The sequence below is a fragment of the Epinephelus fuscoguttatus genome, linkage group LG4 (genome assembly GCF_011397635.1).
Source record: "Epinephelus fuscoguttatus linkage group LG4, E.fuscoguttatus.final_Chr_v1".
Classification (NCBI taxonomy): Eukaryota; Metazoa; Chordata; class Actinopteri; order Perciformes; family Serranidae; genus Epinephelus; species Epinephelus fuscoguttatus.
In genome coordinates, this window is record NC_064755.1 from 39,152,053 (window position 1) to 39,166,440 (window position 14,388).

At 34.7% G+C, this 14,388-nt stretch overlaps 1 protein-coding gene across 4 annotated transcripts in view; it reads left to right on the forward strand.

Annotated features, from left to right (window-relative positions):
* Nucleotides 1-884: 884 nt before the first annotated feature.
* Nucleotides 885-14,388, forward strand: part of phf21ab (PHD finger protein 21Ab) — a 49,211-nt gene continuing 35,707 nt past the window's right edge. For all 4 annotated transcript variants that reach the window (XM_049573663.1, XM_049573659.1, XM_049573661.1 and 1 more), the window contains exons 1-4: nt 885-1,093; nt 9,514-9,553; nt 10,886-10,937; nt 11,665-11,754. In XM_049573663.1, coding sequence (XP_049429620.1) covers nt 10,896-10,937; nt 11,665-11,754 — 132 coding nt within the window. In that variant the 5' untranslated portion in view covers nt 885-1,093; nt 9,514-9,553; nt 10,886-10,895. The remainder of the gene's footprint in view (nt 1,094-9,513; nt 9,554-10,885; nt 10,938-11,664; nt 11,755-14,388) is intronic.

The following is a 14,388-nucleotide window of genomic DNA, read 5'->3' on the forward strand; positions in this document are numbered from 1 at the left end:
GTTTTGTTTTTTAAATACTACTTTTTAGGATCATATTTTTCCCAAATAGCTTGGAGAAATTAAAAATGCATACCACACTAAAGCTCAGGAGGAGGTTAAGTAGTATTTCTCTGGCTCTCTCTTGCTTTCTTTTCTACTGTTTGTTGTGAGTTTTGGGACTCCCTTTAAACTAAGATGATAAATCTCGAGGGTTTTTTTCTATATATAATAATAAATTTGACTTCTATGTTCCACAACTGGTTTATTTATTTGAAGCTATTTATTTGTGAAGTTGACACTCCGGGGCTGCAACTCTTTAGTAACGGTGGAGCAGGAGAAAAGGCCGTGCCACCTGTCCTCCTCCCTCTCCTCCTCCTCTCCTCCTCCACAGAGTGCAACACTCCGGCAGCTCCAGCACCGAGCAGCCGCACATGGAGCCTGATCCCCGGCAGGCTGAGGGCGGACGGCCCGGGTGTGGATCCATGAAGGAGAACCAGAACAGGAACACAACAAACTGCTCCGAGTTACATAGTGTGTGTGTGTGTGTGTGTGTGTGTGTGTGTGTGTGTGTGTGTGTGTGTGTGTGCCGACTTTCTCTCCATAGAGTTTCACTGAGTTTACATCCGGGTTTTTTCCCTAGGCAATGGGAGTCGCAGCACCGCCGTTCCTTAGGCAAAGTGAAATAAATTCGCCGCACCGACACAAAAAGTAGTCCGCTTTCCGAACACATTTTCCCGGCACGTCGCGCCGCTGATCGGCTCGATTTAACGAACTTTAACAGCAACACGTACAAACATCGACCGCTTTGTCGCGGATAAACGAGCATTAGTTGGACGTGTAAGTAGTTTTTGTCCCCCTTCCTCCAGCTCCGCGGCGCAGGGATCCGTGCCGTGCTGAGGCTGAGCTGAATGAGATTGAAGAAGAGTTCTTCTTGTTTTGTAGCTTCAGTTTCTCTGTTTTTTACACAAATTTACTAAAACTAAATATAAAATACGGCAACAAAATAAAGCTCCGCGGGAAGGAGCGAGCCGGACTGTTTATATGCTGTTATTCCATCGTGGATCGGCTTCTTATAGATATATATTTAATTAATCTAGAGGAGGACTGCTGCTGAGTAAGTGCACATTGGGCTTTTTAATTTCATAACTTTAATTTTCTCTGTTGTCAAACTTCACCTGTGTGCTGCCGTTTGTCTTCATCGGGGTGTCGGTGTGTGTCAGCGGGCAGGTGTGTGAGCTGGCCGGTGTCTGTATTCAGCGGGGCTCCTCTGTGTTTCTGTGTATTTAGCTGGTGTGTTTCTTATTCTAGGAGTTGATATTCTGGAGGACAAGGGGCCGATATAACTTAGACCCACCAACGACGCCTGCTGCTCGGTGTCATAAATTTTGAAAGATGGCGTCCCTTTTGGGGGACTGTTCCTGTGCGAATTATCTTTATTTCCTCTCTGTTTTTCTGCCACATCGCCGCCAACCAGACGTTAATATTTATCTTTGATGTAAGTTATCAGCGTGGCTGGTTAGCGTTAGCCCGAGCAGCTAACAGGATGGTTAGCATTAGCCGCTACAGCTAACGTTATCCACTTGTTCTCTGTAACATTACAACACGGAGCAATGTCGGATCTGTGAGGGTCGCTTTGGATGATTTTTACCAACACTGAAACACACTCAGGACCCCGTTAACCGTGCTGCTTTACCGAAGGCAGCCCCCGGTGAATTTATAAGGCACAGATCGAACACCCAGACGGCCATAGTGGGTTAATAAGAAGGTTATAAAACATTTATTTCGCCGCCGAAACAAAAAGAAAAAAACACTTTTCAGTATTTCAACTCCCGCAGCAGAAGCACTTAACGGCTCTCATCTTGAAACCCTCCATTTTATAGCTTCATTTCTTCCCTTTTCGGGGCCCTCTGCAACCCTCTGCATGTGATGCTGATGGAAGTTTATCCAGACAACTTCATGTCCCACCCAGGGAGCAATTACTCCAATTAACCGGCAGCGTTTACATACAGCCGGGACACTGATGTACAGAAACACACCGAGGGGCTTCAGAAGGCTGGTTTTAAGACTGGAGTTTGGTTTAAAGACTCAACAAATCAACTGAGCGAAACATCAGTGACACATGGAGTTAGTCATAGAGGTCATGATATAACCTGCATCTCTCACTGTGCACACAGTACTGCAGTTTTATTGGATTTCTCTTAGTCAGAAAGTACCTTTATATACAAGTCATGTGCTGAGGTGTCATTTTGAGGTACTTGTACTTCACTCTCCATTTTCTGCTGCTTCATACTTTTACATGTTGTACTTTTTACTTCACATTTACTGTTACTTTTCAGCAGTGGTGGAATGTACATTTACTCTGTAGGCTACTTAAGTATGATTTTGAGGTACTTGTACATAACTTAAGTATTCATATTTAGTACTGCTTTCTTATACCTTTACCCTACTACAATTAATTTGGAAATACTTGTTTTCTCTTAGTCAGAAAGGACTTTTACCCAAAGCCTGTGCTAAAGTATAATTTTGAGGTACTTATATATAACTCAAGTATTTCCATTTAGTACTACTTTTTATTGATACCTAATCTAAATTTAATTGAGAAATACTTTCTCTTAGTCAGAAAGTACTTATGTCCAAAGCCTGTACTTAGGCATCATTTTGAGGTACTTGTACATAACTTGAATATTTTTATTTTATGCTACTTTCTGATACCTCTACCCCACTATATTCAATTGAGGAAATACTTTCAAGTACTTAAACACAAGTCCTGTACTGAAGTATCATTTTGAAGTACTTGTACTTTACCCTTTTCATTTTCTGCTGCTTCATACATGAACATGATGAACATATTGTACTTTATACTAGTTGTACTTTTCAGCAGTGGTGGAATGTACATTTACTCTGTAGGCTACTTAAGCATGATTTTGAGGTACTTGTACATAACTTGAGTGTTTATATTTAATGCTTTTTTTCCTGTGCTCTACTACATTTTATTGGGAAATAATTTATTTCTTTGAGTCAGTATTTTATCCCCAATCCTGTGCTTAAGCATCATTTTGAGGTACTTGTACATAACTTGAATATTTGTATTTGATACTATTTTCTAACACCTCTACCCTACTACATTTAATTGGGCAATACTCTTTTTCTCTCAGTCAGAAAGAAGTTTTGCTCAAATCCTGTATTTTGTTATCATTTTGAGGTACTTGTACTTCACGTTTTCCATTTTCTGCTCCTTCATACTTCTGTTCCACTACACCTCAGTGTACAAGTTTTGTACTTAAGTATCATTTTAAAGTATTTGTACTTCACTCTTTCCTTTTTCTGCTGGTACATACTTTGACATGTTATACTTTTTACCACACATTTATTGTTCCTTTTCAGCAGTGGTGGAATGTACATTTACTCTGTAGGGTACTTCAGTATTATTTTGAGGTACTTGTACATAACTTGAATATCTTTATTTAATACTACTCTGTACTGATACCTCTACCCTTCTATGTTTAATTTGGAAATACTTCCACGTACTTTTACACAAGTTCTGTACTGAAGTATTATTTTGAGGTACTTGAACTTTACTATTTCCATTTTCAGCAGTGGTGGAATGTATTCTTACTCTGTAGGCTACTCAAGTATCATTTTGAGGTACTATTTTCATTTAATACTACTTTTCATTGATTCTTCAACTAAATTTAATCGGAAAATACTTTCTTTATCTTAGTCAGAAAGTATTTTTATACAAGTCCTGTACTGAGGTATCATTTTGAGGTACTCATATGTGACTTGAGTATCTCTATTGAATACTACTCTGTACTGATACTTCTGCCCTACTATATTTAATTGGGAAATACTTTCAAGTACTTTTACCCAAATCCTGTACTTAGGTATCACTGTGAGGTACTTGTACATAATTGGAGTATTTTACTACTTTCTGATACATCTACCCTACTATATTTAGTCAGGAAATACTTTTAAGTCCTTTACACAAGTCCTGTACTGAAGTATGCTTTTGAGGTACTTGTACTTTTCCCTTTCCATTTTCTGCTGCTTCATACTTCTACTCCACTACACCTCATTGAACATGTTGTACTTTATACTTGACATTTATTGGTACTTTTCAGCAGTGGTGGAATGTACATTTACTCTGTAGGCTACATAAGTTTGATTTTGAGGTACTTGTACGTAACTTCAGTATTTCTCTTAAATAGTATCTTCTAATACCTCTACCCTAATACATTTAATTGGGAAATACTTTATTTCTCTTAGTCAGAAAGTACTTTTACCCAAAGTCTGTGCTAAAGTATCATTTTGAAATACTTACATGTAACTCGAGTATTTCTATTGAATACTACTCTGTACTGATACCTCTACTCTTCTTAATTTAATTGAGAAATACTTTCTTTCACTTAGTTAGAAAGTACTTTTACCCAAAGCCCATGCTTTAGCATAATTTTGAGGTTCTTGTACATGACTCAAATATTTTATTTGATACTATTTTCTGATACTGCCCCCTACTATATTTAATTGGGAAATACATCCAAATACTTTTACACAAGTTCTGTACTGAAGTACACTTTTGAGTTACTTATCTTGACTCTTTCCACTACTCCACTACGCCTCAGTGAACATGTTGTACTTTATACTACACAGTTATTGGTACTTTTCAGCAGTGGTGGAATGTACATTTACTCTGTAGACTACTTAAGTATGATTTTGAGGTACTTGTACTTAATTTGAGTATCTCTATTTAATACTACTGTGTACTGGTACCTCTACCCTACTATATTTAATTGGGAAATACTTTCAAGTGCTTTCACAGAAGTTCTGTACTGAAGTATTATTTTGAGGTACTTGAACTTTATTTTTTTCCATTTTCAGCAGTGGTGGAATGTATCTTCTATTTCCTCTACTCGACTACATTTAATTGGGAAGCACGTTCTTTCTCTTAGTCAGAAACTGCTTTTACCCAAATCCTGAACTTAGTATCATTTTGATGTACTTATGTGACTTGAGTATTTCCATTATATGCTTGTTTCTTCTGATACTTCTACTTTGCTACATTTCACAGTGAAAGGCTGTACTTTACTGAACTACATGTATTTAACAGCTGGAATTACTAGGTTTTTTTTTAGATAGTAATTTTACTAGATGTAAGCCCTGTAATTATTTTGAGGCATTCATACTGTTTACTCTACATTTCTTGTTACTTTTCAGGAGTGATGGATTGTAACTAAGTACATTCTCTAAAGTACTGTACTAAAGTACAGTTTTGAGGTATTTGTGCTGTGTTTCAGTTTTTTCCTGCTACTTTATACTTCTATGCCACTGCACCAATATTGGACTTTAGTGCAGTACTTTTGTGTATTTATTTATCTCTCTCTTTCACTGTTTGTTCTTGTGACATCCCTGAGTGGTTTATACAGTAACAGTGCTGATTTAATCTCACTTCTGCTGTTTCTTTTCTACATTCCACCACTGATTTAGTTATCTGAATGTATTTGTTTGTAAAGTTAACCTACTGAGACAGTTACTCGAGTAGAAACTGTGGAGTTTTTATAGATTTTTAAATTTAAAATCTTAATCTGAAAACAGTGATGGAAGACTTACTCAGACAATTTACTCAGGTAAAAGTAACAATACCACAGTGAGGAAATACTGTGTTACAAGTTAAAGTCATGTATTCAAACTCTTACCTACAGTAAGTAAACATACAAAAATATTAGAATCAATTTATAATGTATAAGGTACCAAAAGTAAAAGTACTCATGCAGCATAATATAAATATGATATTATTGTATTCTAATTAGTGATGCATCAATGTGTTTATCACGTAAATGTTTTACCTGGTAAAGGTGGAGCTCATTTTAATAACTTTATAAACTGCTGGGTAGTCTATCTATCTATGAAAATACATTATTATTTATCATGTAATAATATTTTGTATAGATAATCTGAATCTGTAATGTTACTGAAGCGGTCAGATAAATGAAGTGCAGTAAAAAGTATCATCCTTAGGTACTTTTACAGTATTTTAATTTGCTGCTCCCTCATACTTCTGCTTCACTACGTCTCAGTGATCATATTTACTTTTTACTCCACATTTATTGTTACTTTTCAGATTTTACATAAAATAAACATATAAAAACTTAAAAAATATATTTAATTTTCTTTCTCTTAAATAATCAGTTGTTTCCAGCCTTTTTTGTTCAGTGAGCTCTTAAATTATACTTTTACCACTGTGACTATAAGTACATTTGCTTATGCTACTTTTGTACTCTTAGTGCTGATGCTTTAACTACACACAGCTTAGAATACTTGAGTACTTTGACTGCTAATACTTTAACTACATGAGCTGATAATATGTCCGTACTTAAACAGCTGATGCTTTAACTACATAAGTATGAGAATACTTATGTACTTGTACTGCTAATACTTTTACTACATGAAGCTGATAAACTTCTGTACTGATGCTGCAGATTGAGTACTTTCACTGCGGATTTTTTAACTATATAAGGATGAGAATACTTCTGTACTTTTACTACTGATAGTTTAAATACATGATGCTGATAGTATTTGTGTACGCTTACTACTTTACATTAAATAGAGAAAGCTGAGAATACTTGTATGCTTTGACTGCTGATACTATATAATTACACAAAGCTTTAAGTACTTGTGTACTTGTACAGCTTGCACTATAAATAACAAGTTTAAATAGTAAGATCTACTCATGAAAGCATAAAAAAGTAAAAGTACTCACTGTGAAGCATTACTTTGGTAGTGTAAATTCTGAGTACTTCATGTACTGTTTGGTAGTTTAAACTTTGGTAAGGGATCAAGTGTTGTGTACTTATGATACTCTGAAATAATATGTACTGATATTTCCAATAATAATATCAGAGTTGGTCCCCTGATGAAAGCTTCTCTTTCATACATAAAAACTAAATGTACATAATTTTGCATGACGGGCCAAAATGAAACTTGGCTGCTGTTGTGTTTGTGTGCAAACTGCAAAGATAGTTAATGAGGTAAAAGAGGCGTTACTCTGTGATATCACTGAGTGTTTCTGTAGTTCTAAAACACTTCAACACAGTGAGACGTCTTTTCTCTCGCAGATCACTTCATGTCAGACCAATAAAGTTTGTAGTTTTGAATCGGGACTGTCAGTATTTGGGTCAGGTAGCTTATGAAAAATCTGCTGTGTCAGATATATTATCTACAGCTGTTATTTTAATGTGTCAGACACACATTTAATCAACAGTTAATAAATATAAAAATCCGATCAGACTCGGTAAAACTTTATTGGCACATCCCTAAAGATAAGATTGCAAATATAGTCTTGTTAAAATTCCAATCAATGATTATTTAACTCAATATATCAATAATAATCATACCGCCACATGAAGAGAGGCAGGTTATCTGAACACAGCATGGTGCTGAAGTGAAGTCTATTTCGCTTAAAAGATAAATATAATCATTTGACCGTAGCAGGACACTTTTTTATCATGTATTGATAACCAATCAGTTAATATGTTCACGAGTCTGTTTTTTTGTTTGTTTGTTTTTTGCCAAATGAGTATTGACACTCAATGCTAAGTTTAAATTTTCCAACCAGCCGACATCACCGTTAAATTAGCAAAATAAAAATGATACGCTAGCCCCAAAAAAGCAGCCAGTGATGTACTCAGCCAGTCATTGATAGCCAAAATATTCATCTAATCACCTATCTGTAAATGATACAAGCTGCTGCATCTTGCCCACTAATGACAATAATGACCTCTGCCCTCAGATACACTCCCGAAACTGATTAATAAGTCAATACTTTGCTTAAAATAACTTAAAACACAACTTCAGAGAGGAATCAGACCTGAAGGTGTTGCTGTCGAGTCTCCTGGATTATATTTGTTCTCATAGTTGGATGTGTAAAGTTGAAACACAGATGAAACATTAAACATTCAGGTTGTAAGGAAATGTAAAGTGATGGGAGTGATTTTGGATATCTGTTTTGAAATATGAGTGTGACTAATGAGGCTGAGAGAAAACAGAACTCATTTACTTTTATTGAGAAATGGATATTTAACCTGTTTACCCACTGATAGGTTCAGATTAAAGATGTCTGTGCTGAAGAACAGAGTGAAAGTATGACTGATATCTGAAAGCAATTTTAGCATCAACAAAGCGTTGTTATATTTTGTTAACAGTGTTTATGAAGTAAGAAATAACTGCAATTCTTTGTATGTAGCATGTGATTTATTGGTCACATTTATTGGCTCAGAGAAGAGTTGTGCGACAGGTTTTAACTTTGATGGTCTTTATAAAATGACAAACTAAATCTGCTGAAAACAAAAAGGCTGAACATGTGTGTTTTAACAGCTGATCCCTGGTGTAAGAGTTTAGCTGTGACCTCCGCACTTCTTCTTGTGCACCTCCTAACACACGAGACTGAAACGCCTCACCAGGTGTCTTCAGAGTGAAGTAATCTTCGTCCTAAGTCGATGCAGAGAAAAGGAATCATCACTGAGTCACGCCGTCTCTGGTTGAGTTGATTCAAGCGTAGGATTAGATGAACTTTATTGATCCCACGCAGAAAAATTCAATAAAACTGGTAATTGGTAATGAAAGTACAGCAATAATACAGCAGGGTGGGATTTATCTTTAAAGAAATTAAAACTAGTCTGTCTGTTTAAACAGAAACATTGTCGGTTTATAAAAGCGTCTGTGTGAAAACAAAAAAATAGTATTTTATTTGAAAAGTAACACAGTGACTTTATAGAGAGAAACAATGTGAATTCTGACATGAATTTATAGAAAAGTCACACATTCATCAGTAGAGAGAACAGCTGGATATGAATAAGGAGTTCATATAATGATTATTTTCATCATTGATTAATCTGCTGAGATTGTTTTCTATGTATAAACAAAGATATTTAGTTTTTCTGTCTTATAAGACAAAGAAAAACATCAAATTTTCACGTCTTAAAAGCTGAAAGCTGCAACTGTGTGTGTTTTTGCTGGAAAGAGTGATGAATTATCTGTCGAGAGATTAATTAAAATAAAAGCTCTATTTTAATTTTTTTTGTTTTTTTTTTTACATAAATATGATTTCTTTATACCAGGAAGAAAGAGATGTGTTTAAGTTTGAATTTATGTGTCTGTATAAACATGGAAATAATTGTTCACATAGAAGTCAAGCAACGCTGATTAGAAAAACGGGGGAAACCCCATTTAATAAAATCACACATGAAAACAATGTAAAACTAAATTAAAAAATATATGTCTGAGCTCATAGTTTACATAGAAACATAGTTTTTTTAAGAGAATTTGTACTGTTTTAGTTTATAAGGGATCATAAAATCAAACTTCATACTCAAAACTTAAGTTAAATAGTTTAAGTGTCAATTGAGAAAGTGTTATTAATGTTAGTACAGAGTCAGACTCAATGTGAAAAAGTTACAATGTTAAAAGTCGACTCAGTTTGTTTTTGGTTTTAAATCACAGGCTGAGTCTGTAACGAGGTGTGTTTGTTGTGTTCTACAGGGCAGCACAGAGGGGTGGAGTCCAGTCCCACAGCCAGGTGGTGAGTCCTGTCACATGATCAATTAAAAATAATAATAAGTGGGTTAACATCGGCCTGTTTTCATTTCATAATGTAGTAATGTTACATTTAAACTGTTTAAGTTTAGTAATAATAAAGTGATAATAAACCTGCTTTAAATTAAAAATAATAATGGCACAGGTTGTTTTGTTGAAATGTAATAATAAAGTTACATATCTATTTTTAGAGTGAAGTCAGAGTCAAATATTCTTAGTTTAAAGTTACATTTTTTTTAAATTTTTTTAGTACTTTCTATGTATACATATACTTCGTCCTGTTCCAGTTTAATAAGAAGATTTAAGATACTCTATAATGAAGTTAAGATTTTTTTCAGCCCATTTGATTTTACAGGTACATTCACATGTTAGTAAAGACACAAATACATACTTCAGGTATTAATGATAGTTAAAAATAATATATATTTTATCTTTATGTACTAAGTACAGATACATGTAACCTAAAGTCAGTATCAATGAAGTAATTGAACAGTAATGGCATATACTTACTCGTAATCCCTATGTAATAACTTACAATAATAATATTATTTTACTCACATAGTTGCATGTGTTTTAATTAAAAAATTAAGTGAAGTTAAACTTAACCTGCATTAAGTCAGTAATATAGACGTGACTGAACAACAATGAAGCAGCTTAAAACTTTAATATTTATAATAAAGTAAAGATAAACACTGTGTAATGTAAAGTAATGTAAAAGATCAATGATAAATCAGAATCAGACTTTTTTTTATTGTCAAGTTACTCTGTGTTTACAAGGAATTTGACTTAGTGATGATTTTGCACATAACATTTAAACAGTGCAAAAACATAAAGGTCTTATATAAAGTGATAAGGTAAATCTGTTCTAATTACTTTTATAGTAATTATTATGAGATAAACAAACATTTTCGTTTTAGTTAAAGTAGTTTTTCCTGTTCAATGTCACTTTTTATTATGTTTTTTATAATTTCAACACTTTTTATACAATATTCTAAAATTTAAACTTTGTTTAAACGCCAACATAATTCAAAAAGTTTAATTAGTGTGTTTTATTAAGGGAGTAAAGTTACTTACAACATAATAGAGTTTGATAACTGTTTAATAAAATCATAGTCATCTTATACAGTTTAATACTAATGTGGAAAAGTAAATTTTCAGCCAGTGTAGTTTGATAATACAGTGACACTCAATATGTTATAGCTTTATTATATTAATAATGTTTGTGCAGACATATTTAATGATAATGGGAAGTTTCTGTGTTTCAGTTAAATTGAGGAAGACAAATTGAATTTAAATGTCTTTTGTTTTTTGGTCACAGCGGCACTTTAATGCTTCAGTTGGATGGTTTTCCTACTGGAGACGGTGTTAAGGTAAAAAACAGTTTATTAAGTGTTAATTAGGGGTGCATGAGATTGGATTTTTTGCCGGTATCCGATATGCCGATATAGAACAACTCATTAGACAGATAACTGATACCGATATTGATATATTCACTTTTTTCTCTTCCTAATTTTAGTAATAATCAGGTCTCTTCTTGACTGGAATTAACATTGTGACATGAAACAGACATGAAATAACATACTTTTCAATGTATGTATTATTCATTCATGGAGCAAATAAAGAAAAAGCATGTTGGCTGATTCCATTATATCATTTCAAAGCTGATATCAGCTGATACCGTTGCCGTGCTGATATTATCGTACTTCCCTGATATTAATTACAATAATTAATCTCTTGTATGAGCTGTAATTATTTTGAGGAGAATCACATGTTGTGTTAATTTTAGACCACAAGTTTTACTGATGTACGATGCAGTGATGGTTTGAATAGACTTCCTGTGACCTTGTTTGACCTTGATGGGAAAGTATTGTTGTCAACATCGCACAGGAAGTCCTTGTATGGCTTTTCCTCCCGTTGCTATGACAACAGCCGGGACCCCAACCCTGATGCTGCTGGTTTCTATAGAACTGGATGTTTAGACCTTTTTCTCTTTCTCCCTGTGTGTGTTTTTCTGTCTGTCTGTCTGTGTTTGTGTGTGTGTTTGTGTGTGTGTGTGTGTGTGTGTGTGTGTGTGTGTGTGTGTGTCTGTGCATGCAGGCTGATCGATCGGCTGGCAGACTGACTGGATCCATGATGGAATTACAGACGTTACAGGAGGCACTGAAGGTGGAGATCCAGATCCATCAGGTACGCTGTGTTGGTGTTAGTTAGTCGGGTCAGTTTGAAGAGGCACAAACTCCAGCAACACTTGTATTACAGTATAATAGTAGTATTACTCTACTATATTATAGTGTATATATGATAAAACACATGACAAAGAACATTTAAATAAGATGATTATGAAAGAAAATAATTAAAAAAGTAAAGGGAACTGCATCTGAGAGGCGCTACTGAAGCTTGTATAGAGACGGTCTGTACCCAAAACTTTGCTATTGAATATGGTTTACTTTAAAAACACTTAACAAAGTTATGTATATAAAACTTGGCCACGGGATGTGAGGATTCTTCTGTCACTCTAAATCTCTGAGAGATAAATACATTTTCCTCTCTTCCTTTGTAAAATGTTCTGTGTAAAATAATGTAAAAATATGGAGGTCACAGAATAGTCATAATTACCTCAGATGGTCCATGTAATTTTAATAAGCTACTCTATCATGCAGAGAATAATGAAAACAACAATTATTGGAGACAACAGGCTGAAGGGATGTTTCAGATAAGATTTTATTAAATCCAACAGGAAGTAAGTATTTCTGACTGAAGCTGTCCATCTTTTGGTTCCTTCCTGTTGAAGAAGACGACTGCAACAGTGACCAACAGTGCACTGAGAACTGTTCTAATTCAACAGACTGGTGACTCCTTTCTGGAGAAATGATCAGCTGATCTTCCGTCAGTTAAACTTTGATCATCTTCATGTTGTTAAGCAGGAGGCTGAAGATGTTTATTCAACGTGTCATTTACTTCTTTAAGTTTTTACATTGTTCTGTAGCTTCTCAGCAGCGATCGTCATAAGTTTGGTCATGTGTTTCAGCGTTAAAATGTTATTTTCCCTAGCACTTTTAAAAACGTATCCGACATGACCTGACAGGTGGCTGCATGATGATGTCACTACATATAACTCCCTCATCTGCCCAATGTGCCTCTCAGTGACTCTTCTCAAGCTTTCTTTAAGGAACTGCGCGTTAGTGATCTTCCAAATGACCAATATTCATCTAATCCCCTCACTGTTCATATATTAGAGTCACACAATAACATACCAGCAGCTCCTGTGTTCTGCAAGGTAAAATTACTGTTTTGTCAAAGAGGTCTGGCTTTGAAGAAAGCGATGTAACAGCTTCAGTCCCCAGCAACATACAGCTGTGAAAATACTACACTGACTGTGGAGAAGTACCTCATACAACCCCTACTTCAAAAAACCTGAGCTACCCCTTTTAGTTACTGTTATTGTCAGTGTTAAAACCAACGTCACTGCTTTTTGCTAATGGCTGAGTGCATGTTTCCATTTGAAAACCCGACAAAGAATACAAATGAACTTTGTCTTTAGTTTATATGTTCCTCTGCTTGGATCATTAACAGGACGGAAACAATAAGAACTTTCTGCTTCTCAGTAAACAAAATCTGATCAGATATCTCTGAGTTATTTTAACCTTTAGTCACTTATAGATGTTTAAAAGTACAAAGTAAGATTCTGTGAGTATTTGATTTTGATAAAATGCTTCCAAACCAAACCTCTTGTTCCAGAGCAGTAATTAATATATAAATAGGGGTGACACATCCCCCCAGTTTTCAAATATGCTCAAAATGTTGCCCCCAAAATATTGATAAAGAATGTAAAATAAAAATTGCTATGCTACAACAGGCAACCACACACCACTGTCCAAAATAATCATAAGCAAATGTAATCATAATCTTCAATAAACTTTACAGATTGCCACTATTATTATCACTACTGCTTCTAGTGTTACGACGTACTGCACTTTTGCATGGGGTTTGTCCAAGTGGTGTTGCCATATCCCAGAAAAAGCCGTTGTCTTTCTGTTTCATTACTTTTAACTGCATTAAAAGTGGAAAACTAGAAAGTAGTATGGGTGTAATGTAGGCTACATCACCGTCGGCTGTCAGAGTTTCAGTGAAGTGTGAGTATGTCTTGAAACATTTCTTTGTTGCTCTCAGTCTTACACTGGCTCCCCAAAAAGGCACTTAGTGATCAGAACTTTGAGAGCCTAAACTGATGTAAGATCTTAACTTTCACCTTTGTTTTTAAATCCTTTAAACCTTCATCAAATACCTGTAGACCATGTAGCTGCACTCTGAAACATCTGAGCAGTATATGAAAATATAATTCACTACTAGTTTTCTGTTTGCCTCTGCCTTTTAGTACATCAAATTATTCATTTATTATGCTGCACTGTTACTTTAACTCTTATATTTTCTTATTGTTTTTTAGCTTGTTTTATTTTCTGTCCTCTTGCTCTTTATTTAATTGTATTTAAACGTCCTTTTATAGAGCTTCTTTGTAAAATTTTATGTGAAGCACTTTAAATTGCCCTGCTGCTGAAATGTTCTATATAAATGAACTTGCGATGCCTTCCAATCAGTGAGAATAACTCAACAAAACAGAAGAAATCTCTAAAAATACAAAAAGTGTTCCTGAAAGATCCAACTGATCATACTGAGAAGCAGACTGAGAAAGTAATATTTATATAATATAATACATCAGGGCTTTAATACTGGAGATTCTGTTGTGATGTTGTGAACACCTACATTATTTCTTTTATTTAATTTTCTTGCAACACATTCTGTCATGTATTTATCTAGCTTCAA